Below are 19,779 nucleotides of genomic sequence, written 5' to 3' on the forward strand. Positions count from 1 at the left end.
AAATACATTTAAAATCAATTATACGACTTGTGTACCAAAGTATTTTGATAGAATGAAGAAAAAAATGGCATCTGAGAATTGTTCGTTTACTTTTGTACAGTCACTGTCAAAAGTAAAAATAAAATATTCTGGCAAACTGAAAACATTGCAAAGCGAGAAAGAGATAGCGCTATCTGTTTTGTTGTATGATAGAAAAGGACAGCAACAGTATTGTCAATCGTACACTGCCATTATAACGTGGACCTCACTATAGGGCGTTTATGTCGCAACTTTTACTGCTATCACAAGCCGATAGTTCATGTACTTCTTTACGTGAAGCTGTGTGACACTAGTAGTCTCTCATATTGTGCCGTTCATACACTCTCACCCCAACAAAACGGAGAAATTCGACAATAATCAACAGTAATCAGCTTGAGATAACAGTAAAAGTTGCGACATAAACGTCCTGTACCATGGGATATCTACTTACGCTATTGTTTCTCTATGGTTTATAGTGAGGTCTACGTTATAATGGCAGTATTAGATTAACATTGGTGTTGCACTCCTTGTCTATCATTCTATAAAGTAGATAGTGCTATACTTTTCTAGCTCCACAACGTGGCCAGATCGTTTTTAAAATGTAGAAATATAATTACCCAATTAACAAAATATTGGATAGCTTATGTTCTGCTATATAGCAGAGAAAATAGGCTCAAAATTGCTATATAGCCGGGCTATACTGTATAGCACATCTCCAGTGTCACTTTTTACTTTCCTTGCCCTATTACCATAGGTAAGGAAATTATTGCTTTCCGAAAAAAATTAAGGTACCCCAATTTCTAAATTTCTATACGTTTCAAGGTCCCCTGAGTCCAAAAAAGTGGTTTTTGGGTATTGGTCTGTATGTGTGTGTGTGTGTGTGTGTGTGTGAGTGTATGTGCGTCTGTGTACACAATATCTCATCACCCAATTAACGGAATGACTTGAAATTTGGAACGTAAGGTCCTTACAATATAAGGATCCGACACGAACAATTTCGATCAAATGCGATTCAAGATGGCGGCTAAAAAGGCGAAAATGTTGTCAAAAACAGGGTTTTTCGCGATTTTCTCGAAAACGGCTCCAACGATTTTGATTAAAGTTATACCTGAAATAGTCATCGATAAGCTCTAATAACTGCCACAAGTCCCATATCTGTAAAAATTTCAGGAGCTCCGCCCCATCTATGCAAAGTTTGATTTTATATTCTCAATTATCAGGCTTCAGATACAATTTAAACAAAAAAATTCGATCGGAATAGATTGAGCATTAGAATCTCTACAATTAATGTTCAGTAACATTTTCACCTAAAATTGAAAATAAGCTCAAAATTCGAGAAAATGTGATTATCTAATTACAAACTGTTGGCAACTGTTGATTCTATTAAATGATTCACTATGAAGAGATAGCAGACCTCGTGTGTCTCCAGCGTTATTGCCCTGGCAACAGCTGGCTCAAATCTTTGAATAGTAGACTTGAGATGCGCGGGAACACTAGCTTCAGGTGATCAATTTTCATAACGGCAAGGGAAGTTGTGTGAGTGCGCCACACCAGATTTTTGAACTTGTAGCAGAGCTATACAGAGTGGGTGAAAAGTCCGAGACAGCTTAATATCTCATACCCAAAGGTAATTTCACGGTGAGTGTGATTGGGGATCCTACTCAAATTGAAAATACTACTTTATAATGACTTTGAAAATCTGGTCCGCCATCTTGGATCCGCCATTCTGAATGCAATTTTTTTTCAATAGGGAGGTGGTCATGCGATACATGATTTCGATACGGAATTTCAAGAAAAAATTAATGGCGAAAACCGCATATCTATATCTCAAACCGTTTTGAAGATATTCATATTATTAATGAATACACTGCAAATCAGAAATGTGGTATTGTTTAATAATGTGACCATCTTCTAAACGGTTCAAGATATCGATGTGCGGCTTTCACCATACATTTTTTCTTAAAATTCCGTATCGAAATCATGTATCGCAAGCCCAGCTTCCTATTTAAAAAAATAAAGTTGCATTCAAAATGGCGGATCCAAGATGGTGGACCAGATTTTCAAAGTCATTATAAAGTAGTTTTTTCAATTTGAGTTGGATCCCCAATCACACTCACCGTGAAATTACCTTTGGGTATGAGATATTAAGCTGTTCTGTGACTTTTCACCCACTCTGTATAGGTGTGCTACATGTAGCTCTGCTACATAGTGTAACCCTAGCTTTACACTCACTAATTACTAAATATACAGTACAGCTGTTGTAGCTATGGTGAACGTGATATTTTTGAGCTCAGAATTCAAGTGTTTTTTCCTATATTTTGTGAATTCAAAACTTGTTCCATGTTTTTACGAAAGTTTTATCATCAATGTATCTAAATAATTGAAAATTGTTTGTTTTATTCTGCTTTATAGTTTCAGTTTGAAGCTTTGGGGTACAAATTGAAATGGACATAAAGTTTATTTGGACGATTTTAGACAAAATTAAGAATAGAAGAAGTTTTGGGCAATATCCTGGTTTTCTTTTCCGACTATTGTATTGTTTGCTCTATCCAATATAGTATATTTCGCACCTAGAGCAGAAAATGAGATTTTTCCAGCTCGAAATCGGTTTTCAAGTCCGAGGCCGTAGGCCGAGGACTAGAAAAGATTGAGAGCTGGAAAAACATTTTTGCCCGTGGTGCGAACGATATTTTTCGCCACACTACAGGTATTGCTGACAAAATAAAAAAAGAATACAAAATAAAGAATACTCGTTAAGCTATCGTACCTATCTCTTGATTTTAGTGGTAGAAGATTTGCAGTCAGGATTTCAGATTCTTTTAAAATTTCACTTGGAATACCACAGTCATCTTCAATCATTTTTGAAAATTCGGAATGCACTAATCAACAATAAATAATTGAATAAAACTGGTTGCGGAGCGAATTAGTTTGATTCGAAACTGGAACTGAAATCATGGCGACTTCAGCTGATGATGAAAGTGGACACTCGCCCGATCTAGCGGATGACTTATTAACTACTTCCATGAGCGGCTGGAAAGAGACAACTTTCTGGCCTAGACCGGAAAAGAAACCCTTTTCTGAGTCAGACGAGAGTCGTCTGCAAACAAGGTCTTTCAGATCTACATAGGGACTGGAAAACAGCTGCTTTCTGTGCAGTGTGGCGAAAAATAAATATTGCCCTTGTTTCCAGGTTAGCGCGTCCTGAACAGGTGTTCTACGGTGGTCAGGTAAGAGGCGAATCGGCGATGCAGTTTGGTGACGAGGTTGGCTCGAGGGTGCTGCACACCTACCAGGTGTTCAACCGGGGGCCGTGGAAGGTGTCGCGCGTCGAGGTGCATCTCGAGTGGCCGTTCCAGGTGGCCAACAACAAGCCACAGGGCAAGTGGCTGCTCTACCTCGACGAGAAACCCACTATTGAAGGTCGGTGCAACTTGGGTGAAAGTTAGATTATGTTCAGTTTGTCACCTGGTCTTATGGGACTTATATATAATAATATATTTATCTCATATTGATCAGGATTTTAGAGTTATAAATTAAAATTCATTGAACAGTCATTTGTCATTGACAGAAAGATTGTTTATTTGTTTGTTGTCAATATTAACTGTAGCATTTCACTCTATTTTAATAACAAACGTGCGCTCGTGCGATAGATAGAAAATAGTATCTTACGTCACAAGGATGGGAAGGGGCCTTTTGCAGTCGAGAATGATGTTTCTAGTCGAGGCGTTTGCCAAGACTAGAATTTCATTCGAGCACTGCAAAAGACATCCCCGTCCAAGTAACGTACTCTATCTTTGTCATAACAATCTAAAGAAGAATAATTGAAAAATAGAAAACATTACCTGCTTGTGCTGAAGCTTTATATAAATATATAAAAATAACCTAGTTTACAAATTCCGAATCAGGAATTTAGCGGAAGTTGACAAAACTTCCACCTGGAGCGCTGAAGGTGGTTTTTTGTAGTAGTTTTGCTGATCCTATTTCGGAACTAGGAAACATACTCGAATGTAAAGAAAACATATGGTTTCATTACAGTAGAGTATGCTGTAATGAGAATCGTTTATTTGTTCTGCAAACAGCTGTTTACCGGCTTGATTTCATGCATGGAAAACAGCTGAGATTGAATGACTATGACAGAAATGTTATTTTGTACTCGAGGTGGCTGTCATGTTTGGCATTGACTGATTGTTTATTTATACAAAAAAAAATTTGGGGGGGAGAGCTCGTTTGATAGGACTGACAATAAGTCCGGCTGATCTAGTGAAAAGTTTTTTTAATACAGTTTTTCTGTCACAGTTTGGGTAGTCTAAAGAAAAGAGTTGTATTATTAGAGAAGACAAGTTCTGAACCCTATTCATTAGATTGGTTTCTTATAAAGTCGCATTTTTGTTATAATTTTCGTACCCAGCTTAAAAGTTTAGGTCAGAGTTAATTCAAGTCTATAGTGAGGTCCACGTTATGATGGCAGTGAAGAAAGATAGGAGACCAACGTTGCCGATCCTCTGTCTTGTCAATGCCTTTTATAGTCGGTAGTTGATACAGGTTTATTGATCTAATATTTACTGTTCAATCTCGTTTAAAATAATCAATTATATTTTATTAATTAAGAAATTATATTTTTCAATAATTTCATAATGAATTTTCATAATAAAGATGAAATATTTTGTTAATTAATTATTAATTCTACATTGTTAAAAGACGATCTGGCAACAGAGCAAAGCAAGAAAGAGATAGCGCTATCCGCTTTGTTGAATGATGACAAGGATAGCAATACCATTGCTAATCAAACACTGCCATCAAAAGTGGACATCACTATACAGTAGGTTGGTTTGAGCATAGAGAAAAATAGTATAAGAAGATATCTCATGGTACAGGTAGTTTATGTTCCAAGTTTCAAGCCAAGTTTCTGTCAATTATTATTGTTTTGTTGGGAGATACTCACTTTTTTACTATCCACAGCTGTTTCAGCCAAGGATGAATTATCCTTTTAATGTCGTTCAGCGAGTTTGAGAGTCCCAAGGATGAGACCTAGTGCAATCGAATTTATAAACCTACTTTGTTCCAAATTTCGTGAAAATCGTTAGAGCCGTTTTGGAGATCCATTGAACATAAATAACCAGATATAAATATAAATAAATAATCAGATATAAAAACACAGAAATTGCTCGCTTAATATAATAGGATTAGTGTATAAGCCAGTAAATATTGTAACATACATAAATAAAGAAGTCTAATCTAACCCTCCTCCTCCTCATCCTCCTCTTCCATCTCCTTCACCTACTCCTCCTTATATTATATTATTCACTCCATCATATTATTTTTTCAATTTTAAAAATCGATTATTAGATTTAAATATTATATTATCAAAATCTAATCTAGTGTTGACTTGCAGCTCTGAACGCGCGCGGTGAGTGCCACATGGCGCCAGGTCAGGTGAATCCGCTGGGTCTGCACTACCGGCCCAATGTGGGCGACACCCTCCACGACACCCTGGCACTGACCACCACCATGTCTGCGACACCAGTCGCACACCACAACGCGACACAGTCGGACGGCAAGCGAGTGCGACTCAAGCGCGACACAGAGATGGTCGTCAAGTCGGAACTGGTCAGCAGCGATGGACGCCAGTATAATGTTGTCAACATGGTCAGTCGATTAATTGACCGAACGTAGTGAGGTCTATGTTTTAACTCGGATTTTCTTTTGTCTGCATGTATGTATGTATGTAACGCATTTACGGCCAAACACATTGATAGAATTCGATGAGATTTGGCAGGAATATTCATTTTTCAACTGCGCGTCGATGTATACACAAGGTTTTTTTAAATGTTGCATTTTAAGGATAATATGAAAAGAAAAGGAATTCCTCCATACTCCGATACCAATATAATATCATCATCTACTCTTAAGATAGGATTATTCGTCAGACTATAAAATTATTCATAATCAATCAGCTGACTGGTGGATTATTCATTGAATGCATTACACAGATGTCTGTGTCTATTTCTATAAGGTCTATGGTTTCAATATTCTGTTTTGCATTCATATTATTATTATGCGTGCCTATCAGTATCAATATTCTCACATTTGAAAAACAAATTTAATGGGTGATTATAAATTACCTAAATGAACTAAATAATGCTGAAGAAAGTGTAATATTTTTTATTTAAAAAAATTAATTTTCAAATATTTGAGAAATATTTTCATCAGATGAAAAAAGTATAATATTTTTGATTGAAAAAAATTAAATTTCAAATATTTGAGAAATATTTGCATCATATGAAAAGATTATCACGGAATTGGATGAATTATCAGATGGAATACAAATAATTCAAACGTGAACTGAGTTTGTTAACATTTCAAACAGGTGACATCAGATACTTGTGGATGAGAAAACTGCGTGAGGACTACTGTTTACAGACTTACTAGTAAATTATTAAGAAAGAAACAACATTTGGATGTTGTCAGAAATACCACTAGTAGTCCTGTAGTTCAACAGTAGACCTCGCGCAGTTAATAACCACAGCCTCCTCTAGTATTGTCCATCAGAGTGAATTATGTCATGTCCTGTCGTGTCGGCGAGATAACGGTGTGTATACAACTAATGGTTGTTGTATCGACAATAATTAGTTGTAAACAACTATGCTACTATCATCGAAAGCTTACCAAGATGAAAGCAGAGAAAAGTCGGTAGAAAATAATATATGCTACTTCGAGTTATCAATTACATGCCTCATTGCTTGCAATTAATAGTCCACACTAAAGCTGATTTTTTACCAAGTTACATTGAGATATCAATTGCATTCCTCATCGCATGCAATTAATAATCCACTCGACAGCTGAAGTACGATGAATAATTCTATAGTCTGATTTTTACGATATATAATAATATATATATATATATATATATATATATATATATATATATATATATATATATAATATATATATATATATATTCGCCGTAAATGCGGAACATAAAGAAAAATGCAAAACCTCACTTCGCTCGATCTTCGCTAAGATATTGTAAAACTGGCAGATAGCCCGTGCTCCGCTAGGGTCTATTTTAAAACTTGACTAACTGAAAACCGGGCGTCCGGGCGTAATGAAATCTAGAAGAATTGAAAATAGGTCTATAACCATCCTCTGTTAATTAAGAATCTATATGCAAAATTTCAAGTCAAAATCTTAAAAATTCTGGTACCAATCGATAGGCAATTAAATTTACTAAAAAAGTTATTCTTGCAATTTTTTTTGTAAAACCAAAGGTTTCTGAGTTATTTAAGATACAAAATCTTAAATGGCCACCATTTTGTTTTATGAATTTGAAAAATTATCAAAAAATTTTCTAGTTGTTATTAATGATTGCGCAAAGTTTCAATTTCGTATGTTTATCCATTATTTAGAAAAAAATATATAAGTGAAAAAAGCAAAATGGCCGCTGTGTGAGTAACTGAATACTTCCAGACAATTCAAATATGATATTTAGATATGTTTCTTACCCAGGGAAATGCCCCAGAGTATTGGTAGGGAGTTCCTAAACACTGTATACAGGGACCGGTATATTTATCTGATGATTTTGTAGTAATTGTTATATGATGGCATTGAAAAGGCAGGAATGCTGTGCATCGACAGGTCTATTGTTGCCATTCCAGTAGCCAGTATGTCGTGATCAAGTGAACATAGAGCGTTTGTGATTGAAGATAATTTATAAAATAATGACTCAGTTATTTTATCACTGCATTTATTTCGCAGACATTTCAATTCAAATCAACATGTGCCTGCTCCCAGTAGGAAACGATTTTGTTGTGGGTAAAAGAATTTCAGGAACACGTTGTCTGCTTTAAAAACAAAACCAACAGGACGAAAACGGACTGTGAGAACGCCTGAAAATATTAACGCGGTAAGAGTAGCTGTTACACGGTCTCCACGACGTTCAGCAGCGAAAAATGCTGTTGCGCTAGCCATTTCTGATCGAAGTGTACGACGAATTCTTCATTCCGACCTGAAATTCCATCCGTATAAGATAATGTTAGTGCAAAAACTCAACGCAAATTGATTGGGCACATCGCAAAGCCGCTTGCGAGATAATAATTCTCGAAAATGTCCACCGCTATTCTTTCAAGTGACGAGGCACATTTTCATATATCGGGAGTTATGAATAAACAAAATTACCGTGAAAAGTAACGGAGAACATTTGGATGGCATAATGTTCAAATAAAAATACTTTGTAAGTAATCAATGTAATTTCACTGTGTAAATTGCAAAATTTGATCTTTAATTTGATACATCAATTACATGTTTCAATTGTACAAATTCACTTTAATAATTATCCCACAAAAATCGTCAGGTTTTTATGCCGGGCTCTGTATATAATATATATATTAACTTATTTACTTATTGCGGCATTCTGTATTTAATTACAATTGTATAATAATTTATCACAATTGTCTCTTATAGAACTGTACCGCTGGAACTGCCAAATGCATAAAATTCCGATGTGAGGTTGAAGGACTTCTGAAGAACCAGGAAGCTACTATTTTCATCAAAGCAAGGTTTATTTCATTTTTTCAATTTCAATTCAATTTATTAAAACACACAAAACAAGACAAAACAAAATGCCAAAGAAATACAAAAAAAATGCTACAAAGTATCAAACAAATCTTGCTACAAATGCAAGGTATGTATCTGTAAAAAATCAAAATCCGGTTTTGATGTGACCATAGTAATCGCTACTCACTGACCTATGACTTACTGAGTAATTGCTCAGTAATAATTACTGACTTACTGAGTAATTTTGACCATAGTAATTACTGACCCACGTGATAGTATCAGTTTGCGTGTCCGTTAGGCTAGCTTCACACGCATTCAGTTTCATTCGGTTCGTTTTCGGTTCGGTTCGGTTCGTTGCTGAAAACGAATGAGGCTTTCATACATATCAGGTTTTAATTCTCACGGTTCTAATATTAGGTATTCTCAAACACAGCTGTGTTTGGATTTCTACTATTCATGCTGGTAATAAAATATAAAAGCTGGTGTTCAAATAGTAAGATGTGATTTCTTGAACACAATATTTTCAATTTAATTAAAAACTGTAAACTATTTGAATAGTTTATTTTTTATAATATTAATTTTGGACGTTCAGAGTGATTACTTCTTTGAATTGAAAATTTGTTTCAATTATGACACATGGTACATAACGTTCATATCTTCTCTCCATTAATAGAAACATGTGTAATTTTCATGGAAAAATAAAAATTTTCCCTGAGTTTCAATTTATCTTCCTATTTTTTTTAGCAAACTATTGAGAAAAAAATGCTCCAGATAACTAACGGAAATGAATTGACCATATGATTTTGACATAGAAGATTTTTAAACAGATAATCATGATATCAAGTTAAAATAGAAACAGAAAAAGTGAGTGTGTGTAAAAGACTTTCTTTTTATTTCCGGTTTCCTAGCAACGAATTCAAATATGATAAAACCTATTCGTGTCGAGGGGACGTTCGGTGCAATGCGGTTGCTATCCGGAGCCGAATTCAAACCGAATCACCGTTTCACACTTATCGGAATTTGCCGAAAACGAACCGAACCGAATGTGGTAAAAGTAGTCCTTCGTTAGAAACGAATTTGAACCTGATGGAATTTATTAGTGTCAAATGGGCGTTCGGTTCTATGCGGTTTCTATTCGGTACCGAATCCAAACCGAATTACCGTTTCACACTTATCAGAATTTGCCGAAAACGAATCGAACCGAATGTGTGTGAAACTAGCCTAACAGTGGAAATATTATTCGTATGGGTTCTGATGGAATAATAAATTGGTCTCACTCTAAGCGGCCAAGCAAGTATGCCCCATTTATATAAGGTCCCATTGCAGTAAGGTCCACGTTATAATGGCAGTATTTATCAACATTGGTGTTGCTATCCTTTTCTAACGTCCTTGTATCATCTTTGTATCATCTTCCTATAGTGTGATCTACGTTATAATGGCAGCATTTTATTAGCATTGGTGTTGCTAGCCTTGTCTATTATTCCACAAAGCAAATAACGCTATCCCTTTCTAGCTCCACAAAGTTGCCAGATTGCTATTCAATAATGTTGAAATATAATTATTTAACGAATATTCAATTTCAATTATGAAAATTAATTAATTTATTACTACATACTTACAAAATTATGTATTATTTATACTATCTATTATATTTTTAATATAAGTACTGATTGTAAATTTTTATCGCAAATAAAATCAAAATAAAAAATTAATTGTTAAATCGTTGAAAAATTATTTTCTTGAAGAATAAAATATAATTGATTATTTTATACAAGAATGAAGAATCAATATTACATGAGATATACTGGTATCAGATGGCAGAGGTAGGACGGAGAATCGGTAACTCTGTTCTCCTATTTTTCTCCACAGCCATTATAAGGTGGACCTCATTATAGCAAGCGGTGCTCTGCGCTGTATACAATTACGATCAGTCTAGTTTTGTTTGACTATTTATTAGTCAATTTATAATTAATCCATTTATTAATTTGAAATTAGAATATTATGTAAAATGATCGTGTATTAAAAAATAATTCCATGTGCATATCTTTCATAAAAGTTACAATATATAGCCTACAAAAAGTAAAAATACAATTTTCTCTTGAGGAAATTCAATTTTTGTTTATTCATTAACACATATCTAAAATATGATGTATGTCTGGAAACTATATGATGTTTTTTACTGAAAACAATACATTTTTCAGATTATGGAACGCAACACTGGTTGAAGACTATCCCAGGGTTGATTATGTGAAAATCGGCTCAAGAGCTAGAATTGTTATACCCCCTCCCTTCATCGTTCATCAGAGTCAAACTGAAGATGACATTGCCGAAGTAAGTATTATTCGAATAAATCGATAAACTTTGAGTATTTGAAATGAACCTTCCGATTTTTTTATAGAAATGGGATTTTTCGAAAGGGGGCTCCACCCCATTCAATAGTTTTGTGAACCAAAAAACACTGTTTTACTTTTTACAACAGTGCGACTGCCGGAAGGTTAATTATGAAACCATTAAATAATCATGTTGTGTTTTAATGATTCTATAATTTAAAATGTTATTGTTCTGTAAAATATGTAATAGGTGATTTCTAAAAAAGGGTACTGTCTCCATTTTATGTCTATTACTAAAAGTAGCCCTTGGTATTCATAATATTGGTATAATGATATACAGACTATAATAATAATAATATACAGTATAAATTGCCTACATCTCTTACAAAGATGTAATAGTTTCTTCACTTAGGAATTGATGAAGTTTTTGTTAGTGCCATCCAGAAAGGCAAATCAGCATGCCTGCCAAATTTGAACGTTTTTTGGTTCAGTAGTTTTTCAGTTGTGAAGTTAACTGGAATGTGTGAGTGCTATTATACTAGGGGTATTCACAATGTTGGAGTTAGATGGCTAAGTTGAGTTATTCGCTAACTCCCGCTTTTTGCTAAGTCTGTTTTAACTCAATGCTACAGTAGTACGTTAGAAGAAAATTAACAGACGAGATAGCAGATAGCGCAGGTTTCAGTCCGCTAACTCTGTTAAAAAGGCGGCCATATTTGTTTGCTCATATTTGGTAGCAAAAGTGAGGTTATAATCTTTGAGTTACACTAATTATCTGCTTGAATCGCTATTGCAGTTAGCTTATAGCATTTGCTTTTAGATGGGGCGTTCACAATCCAGAGTTAGCAAATAGCACTTTAGCTGGCCAAAACAACATTGTGAATACCCCTAATATATTTTTTTCAATAAATTGATTTTCTTTTTTTGTTGATGCACTAAATCAATATTTGATACTTGAATTAATTTTTTGTCATAGTCATTCAATCTCAGCTGTTTTATGCAAGAAAACAAGCCGGTAAACAGCTGTTTGCAACACAAATAAACAGCATACTCTACTGTAATGAAACCATATGTTTTCTTTACTGTTGAGTATGTTTCCTAGTTCTGAAATAGGAAAACTGCTACAAAAAAACCACCTTCAACGCTTCAGGTGGAAGTTTTGTCAACTTCTGCAAAATTCCTGATATGGAATTAGTAAACTAGGTTATGTTTATAGAATGCATGTAGTAACTTCAGCACAAGCAGGTAATGTTTTCTATTTCTCAATTATTAGATTATTATGTCAAAAAATAGTGTAAATTACTTGGGCGTGAATGTCTTTTGCAGTGCTTGAATGAAATTCTAGTCTCGGCTATCGTCTCGACTAGAAACATCATTCTCGCCTGCCAAAGGTTCCTTCCCATCCATGTGACGTAAGATACTATTTTATGTGTTTTTACTTACAGGTTGTAACAGTGGCGAAAGTAGATCTCCATCAGCAGCGCAAGACCGAGCCTATTCCTCTGTGGATCATCATTCTCGCCATAGTTCTCGGTCTTATTCTACTAGTATTACTAACACTGCTGTTATGGAAGTGCGGCTTCTTCAAGAGGAGACATCCTGACCCTACATTATCAGGAAATTTAGAGAAACATGTCGATTATTAAACAAATAGCATTAAAAAATCGTCGAAACTCACTGAAAAAATAGAAATTTAACGAAACCCTACAGAGACACACTTACTTTATGCTAACACAGTGGACACACTGGGGTGTTGAACACCCCAATTCAACTTTGCATGTTTCTTTTAAAAATATAGAGAAAACAAGTACTTAGCCTAAATTTATCATTTCTTAATCATTTTTGTTTCAAGTGCATACAGAAATCGAAATTAAAGCACTGCTTATCAATATTTATACTTATTTTAGAAGTATGTATGTTCCGCCTAAGTGTTCGGAGCTCCTAATCCGGTTTGAAGGAATGGCTTGATCATTGCCAATGACAACTTCATCAAAAACTCACGTCTCTTCATTTTATTGTTTTGAACCTCAAGTTGTAGAGAATCAACTTGAGGTTGATTTATTCCAATCTGATCCATCATCCCATACCACATTTGTAGTGGTCAATACAAGTAAATCTTTGTAATAAAAGTATTTGATAAAGTCCTACGTAAAAGACACTCTGGGGTGTTAGACACCCCAAATGAAGAACAAGATGAGCTGGTGACCTTGTAGAATGCTTTTACTGACTGAGAGTGGTGGAGAGCAGTTGCCAATGCTACAAACCTAATTTCGACTGTGCAAAATTTCTCATCTGTTTGTTATTGTCAATTGCAGAACAGAAGAAAAAATCCCTGGGGTGTAAAACACCCCAGTGTGTCTCTTTAGGGCGAAAAAATTAATTGTCCACGTGGAAAAAATTCAGTTTTTATGAAACTCAGTTTAAAACTTGTAAAAAACTCAGGCCTAGTTGCATAAAAGCCTGTTAAATTTTAACAGAGATTTTTTTGAAGCCTCTATTGGTTCCGTGGCATTTAATCGGGGTTGAAAGTTAACAGATTTATGTGCAACTGGGTATCAGGTTTTTAATAACTTACAGATGAAAAAAAATATGTTGGTACTTATAAATAAATCATGCTTGAAACATAGGTCCAAATTACAAAAATCTATTCTTGACTGAATTTATAAATCAAAATGAAACTTAATCAATTGTACTTATTTATTGTATCGGCTAAATATAGTAAAGTGCCTAAAATTTGAGAAAAATCAATCAATTTTTAAATATTTTTAAACTTTTGACTTATTATGTTGTCTTCGATCGCTATAAAACTTTTACTATTCTAGTAATTTAGTGTTCGAAATAATATTTATATAAATATTTATCTTAGTGAGCCTTCACATTTTTTTTTCAGATTTGAGATTAACTTACAAATATAAAAAGGGATATTTGGATAAATGGCAAGTATCTTTAATATTAAAATCAAAATCTTTATTGCGGAAAACATTGAACAATGTTATAACAACGTCAGTAGCTGAAAAATTACAACAGAGCATAAGTAATAGGCTACAAATTATGCAAACAACTCAAATAATACGAATAAACAATTACACAAATATAATTCGCAGAGTGCATATTTGTATATTTATATCGTTATTATCTGTAATAATGAATACCGAAACATTTTTAGAGGATTTAATAGTCAATCTTCAATCATTATTACTCCGATTTTATCATTAATATTATATAAAATAAATTTGATGATTTAATAGAAAGCTATAAGACCTATAGTGAGATTTATGTTATAAAGTCAGCACCTGGTTAACATTGGTGTTGCTATCCTTGTCTGTCATTAGACAAAGCAGATAGCTCTACGCTTTTCTAACTCTGTTGCCAAATTGTTTGTAGACTGTGTAAGCAACCTGGATATTCAATCCTAATTATAAATATTAATAAATTGTCAATCCTAATTTATCATTATTAACAAGAATTAATTGATATCAGATCAGATATGCCGAGATAGCAATCTACTACAGAAGGTGGTGGAGAGGGAAAAGTGACAACAATGCCTTACCATCATTTCCACTGACTTTGAACCGCTAAACTCACTATAGACTGAGATAAAACTGCCTTGATTATGTTTCAATATTATACAGCTGCTATTAGATTATTGAATAGATATTTTGTCGATTTTATAAATAATTAATTATACAAGGTGTTTCAGAAGTAGTGTCGAACATTTTAGGGTATTGTTCCTAGGAGACTACAAATGTCGTATTTGAAGTGTCCAAAACTCAGCGGTTATCCTTATAGCTGCCATTTTGTTTTTTCACTTAGGAATTTTTATCTCAAGAACGAAATGATGTATTGATCTTAAATTTGGCATGAATATTTATGCTATAAAGACTCAACTTTGAAAAATAAAATAAACAATTTTCAATGTAAATTTTAAAAATGGCGGCCATTTTAAATGTTTAATTGAAAATTTCACGAAAACCGTTCAATTTATAGAAAATGTACAGGAGAAAAATAGCAAATATTATCAAGATTTCAAGGATACCTTATTTATTAAGATTGGTCAGAGAATAACAGAGAAGTTAATTACTTTCGTACAGCATGCATGATCAAGAACAAACAAGATCATCTGAAAAACATTGTAAAATCAGCTGTATGGCCATATGGAGCCATACCGAGTTTCAAAGCTTCATCTTAAATACAATTGGAATTAAAAATGTAATATTGATGTTTAAATTGTGAAAAGTGGTTATGCATGCAATACGAAAATAATATTAATTTCTCTGCTTTCTCCGACCAATCTTAATAAATGAGATATCTTGATAAAATTTGCTAACTTTTTTGTCTCTTCTAAATTTTCTATAAAGTGAATGGTTTTCGTGAAATTTGCAATCAAACATTTAAAATGACCGCCATTTCGAAAATTTACATCGAAAATGTTTTATTTTATTTTTCAAAGTTGAGTCTTTATAGCTCAAATATTCATGCCAAATTTCAGATCAATACATCATTTCGTTCTTGAAATAAAAATTATTAAGTGAAAAAAAACGGCAGCTATAAGGATAACCGCTGCGTTTTGGACACTTGAAATACGACATTTGTAGTCTCCTATCATCCAGGAACAATACCCTAGAATGTTCGACACTACTTTTGAAACACTCTGTATATGTATTGCTCATGTATTTGACTGTATCTATTTATAGTGATATTCACTTCAAATTGACAGCATTGTTTGAATGGGCAGCATTGATGTTAGCCCATAAGAAATGCTGACAAAGTGAATCTCACTATTGTTTTGAATATATTAGTTTTATGGCCATGTAATTTTTGATGAAACGAATTTTATCTAACCTAGATATTTTCAATGAATTTTCATATATATTGCCTCTAGCTTTATAAATGTAGGTAAGAATTGTAAATATGTATTAGTTTAATTCATTATTTTAGTTTTAAACTAGCCTAGTTAATCATTTATTAGTTGTTTGATATTTTTTGGCCCGTGAAGTGTGTAATAGAGCAGAAGAGCTACATATATACACTTGATTGCACGTACGTTCATTAAATTTAACCGTGATTAAATGCTACGAGAACCAATCAGAGATGCGGATAACGTTTTAAATCAGCGATTAATCATGGTTAAATTCAATAGACATATTGGGCCATAGTATATAATTTTTAAAATTTGATTATTTTTGCAGATGAATTTGTGAAAAATGTATCCTAACCCCTACATGTAAAAACCTGTGTTCACACCATAGTTATCTACAAAATGTTAATAATTTAATCCTTATGGATTCTATTAGATTGAACGGAACTTGACAAACACATAAGTTCATCATGTGTATGATAAGTTATTTTCAATTTTTTTTTTTTTTTTTTTTTTTTTTTTTAGATTACGTCCTAAAGACTCCAGTCATGGAGTATAAGACAAGTCATGTTATTACATAATAATTCTAACACTAAGTAGTTCAACCTAGTTTAGGTTTGAAAGGAATTCTTGTACACTATAAAAAGCTTTATCAACTAAATATTTTTTCATTTGTTTTTTGAAAATCTTCAAATCATCATTACTTTTCAAGATTTGAGGTAGCTTGTTATAAAATTTCCTACCAATATAATCTGGTTTTTGTTCAAATAACCTACTATTGTGACCCATTATATGATAATCTGCTCTGTTTCGCGTATTATACTCATGAACATCTGAATTCTGGATCACACCACTCGTTTTCACATGCATTACAACTTCATATACATACAAAGATGGCACAGTTAATAGACCAAGCTTTTTAAATAAAGGCCTACAAGAGTCTAACCTATTCACTTTCTCTATACATCTGAGTGCCTTCTTTTGAATCTTAAACACTCTGTCCATATTTTGTTGAGATGAATTACCCCATGAATTTACCCTGCTGCCGCAGGACAAATACCCCAGATGATATCTTATTACATATCCTCTCAATGTAAGGATGCCATGTTAATTTCCTGTCCAATAAAATTCCCAAGAATGCTACTTTGTCTTCTTGGTCTAATTCATTTTCCTCTACAAACACATTTATTTCTCTATCCTCTACTGAATTATATTTACTTTTGAATTGTAGGAATTGACATTTCTTACTATTTATTGTTAATTGTCTTTGCTTCAAGAATTGGACAATTGACTGTACTCCAGTAAAAGCATTTATTTCTAGACTATCTAATAAATAATTGTTAAAGATAAGCGATGTGTCATCAGCAAACAACAGAGCTCTGTGATCTTTTAACTCTTTTGGTAATTGGTTCACATACAACAGAAACAGTAAGGGACCCAGAATTGAGCCTTGAGGTACTCCAGCCTGGACCTCTAGTTTTTGAGATTTAATTTTTACTATTTCATTCCCATCCACCTTGGATTCAAACCATTTTAGTTCTATACCATTCACACCTACAGTTTTTAGTATTTCCAATAATATTCTATGGTTCACACAATCAAAAGCTTTGGATAAATCAAGAAATATTGCGGCTGCCTTCTCACCTGAATCTATTATATCTATTAGTCTTTCAACAAGGGATACTATTGCAGTCTTAGTAGATTTCCCTTTCTGGAACCCATGCTGTTCATCACATATGAAATTAATTTCTTCCAGGTGCATCAATAACCTATTTAAAACTACTCTTTCAAAAATTTTACTTATTACATTTAGAATACTAATGGGTCTATAATTTTCAACTCTTTCAGAATCACCGCTCTTGAAAATTGGCAAAATTTTTCCTTGTTTCAGATCATCAGGGAAAATACCCTGCTCTAGTGAAGTATTAAGGAGATGCAATAAAGGGTCCAGTAATTCATTTTCACATTCTTTTAAAATTTTGCTTGAGACCCCATCCAATCCTACTGTTTTTTTGTTATTCAAATTTTTTATTATTCTTGACAACTCATCTCTTGATAATGGATGAAATTTAAATACCTTTTCAATTGGCTCAGCATTTAATGTAGTTGTATTATAAGTATTAGTGTTCAGTGACTTTTGGAGATTATATGCAACCTGTTGATAATAACAATATAATCGAATCTATAAGGAGTAATTTATTAACAATATCGGGGGACCGAGCTTCGCTCTGGAGTGTTTAAGAGCATAGAACATTTGTAACAAAAGATTGAATTTATAGTTTAAATTTATTTATTCATTTTATCAGTCGTACAATTATTTTTACAGTTATATAAGGAGGCACAACAGGCTTATGCCCAAAACTGTCCCTTTTCATACTACAGTCCAAATCAAAATCCAGGTAAAGCTAATATCACTCATCAAAATAACAATTTATTCACACTTCAAAAAACAAACACATCATCAATATTACAAATAGATATACTATGAATTCGATTTAGAATGATATACTATGTTTGCTACAATATTTGCTAATATACTATGTACTATTCTACACTAACAGCATCTAGTTACTATTTTGGACTTTCTGAAGTAAACATGTTTTCCAAAAAAAAAATAGAAATAAAAAAAATAAGTTTTTCTTGCTGGATTATTCTCGTGAGATCAGCTGAGGAATAACCCACACAACATGCACTCGCTCACTCACTTCCATTACGGTATCGACAGACGACAAAATTTCCAGCTGTTTTTCCAAGGACGTATTTATTCTTTTAATGTCATTCAGCGAGTTCTCCCAGGGTTGAGACCTAGTGCAGTCGAAGTTTCATATGATAAACCTACTTTGTTCCAAATTTCGTGAGAATCGTTAAATCCGTTTTCGAGATCCGGTCACATACAGATATATAAACATATAAACAGAAATTGCTCGTTTAATAGTATAGGATTTTGTTAATAACTTTGGTGTAAACGCTGCTTAATCCACTTCTTTCCTTTATTATAGTATATAGAATTTCTTTATAAAGCTACCGTAGTGATATTCACTTCATACTGTGAGTATTCCTTTCATATAATATCAATAATGCTTCCTATTCAGACGATGTTTACAGTTCAAAGTGAATAACACTGCTCAGAATAATAATGATAATTTGTATTATTCAAAAATGGAATTTTGTACGGTTACGTTATATTGTCTTCTCAAAATTAGATTTATTTTTTTAAAAAATGTGTTCAGTGTATTTAGCAGCTATCAAACACAGACTGAAAATGTTATCAATCTTATAATAAATTTAAAGTTTTATGTACATTTATATTATGTCATAGTACAGTGTCCGTAAGGTGTCATGCCAATTGACCGAATCCCAAACGACCGAAAAGCTATATTTCCCCAAACAGCCGAAAACGACTTTTTCCCATTCGACAGAATTAATAAAATATTGAAACTGGAACTTTCTCATTTAGCCGAATCCAAAATGACCGAAAACTTTCATGAATTTTCCAAATCGACAGAAAACGTCGTTTCGCATTGAGCCGAAAGTGTTGAGAGTCCAAACTGACCGAAAGTGATAGGATTCCCAAACGACCGGAAATTTCTCGCAAATGACCGAAAGCGTTCGACCAAATGGGAAAATGAATTTTTCGGCTGGATGGGAATCCTATTGGTATTCGGTCGATTGGAACCCCACGGTCCCGTAATACTTCAAGGCTCAACTCAGTCGAGAAGAGACTGCAACTAGTCTCTTTTCGACGCAGCATGTGTTTACAAATGGTGACGTCGCGGAGACTAGCATCGACTGATCTGAGTGTCACCATTTGGAAACACATGCTGCGTCGAGAAGAGACTAGTTACAGTCTCTTCTCGACTCGAGTCGTGTAAGGCTCAACTCACACTTATGCGACTCAGGTCGAGAAGAGACTCGACTCTAGTCGAGAGCATGTGTTTCCAAATGGTGACACTCAGACCAGTGGATTGTAGTTTCCGCGACTGTCACCATCTGAAAACACATGCTCTCCACTAGAGTCCA

At 33.7% G+C, this 19,779-nt stretch overlaps 1 protein-coding gene across 2 annotated transcripts in view; it reads left to right on the plus strand.

The window, feature by feature from the left end:
* Nucleotides 1–12,789, plus strand: part of LOC111054620 (integrin alpha-PS1) — a 65,482-nt gene extending 52,693 nt beyond the window's left edge. The window contains exons 16-20 of one of the 2 annotated variants that reach the window (XM_039440929.1): nucleotides 3,209–3,438; nucleotides 5,411–5,664; nucleotides 8,479–8,573; nucleotides 10,773–10,902; nucleotides 12,347–12,743. In XM_039440929.1, the coding sequence (XP_039296863.1) occupies nucleotides 3,209–3,438; nucleotides 5,411–5,664; nucleotides 8,479–8,573; nucleotides 10,773–10,902; nucleotides 12,347–12,547 (910 nt within the window). In that variant the 3' untranslated portion in view covers nucleotides 12,548–12,743. Of the gene's footprint in view, nucleotides 1–3,208; nucleotides 3,439–5,410; nucleotides 5,665–8,478; nucleotides 8,574–10,772; nucleotides 10,903–12,346 lie in introns of both variants that reach the window. The other variant, XM_039440930.1, reaches the window with a different exon arrangement.
* The last annotated feature ends 6,990 nt before the right edge of the window (nucleotides 12,790–19,779 follow it).

This window comes from Nilaparvata lugens, chromosome 14 (assembly GCF_014356525.2).
Source record: "Nilaparvata lugens isolate BPH chromosome 14, ASM1435652v1, whole genome shotgun sequence".
Lineage (NCBI taxonomy): Eukaryota > Metazoa > Arthropoda > Insecta > Hemiptera > Delphacidae > Nilaparvata > Nilaparvata lugens.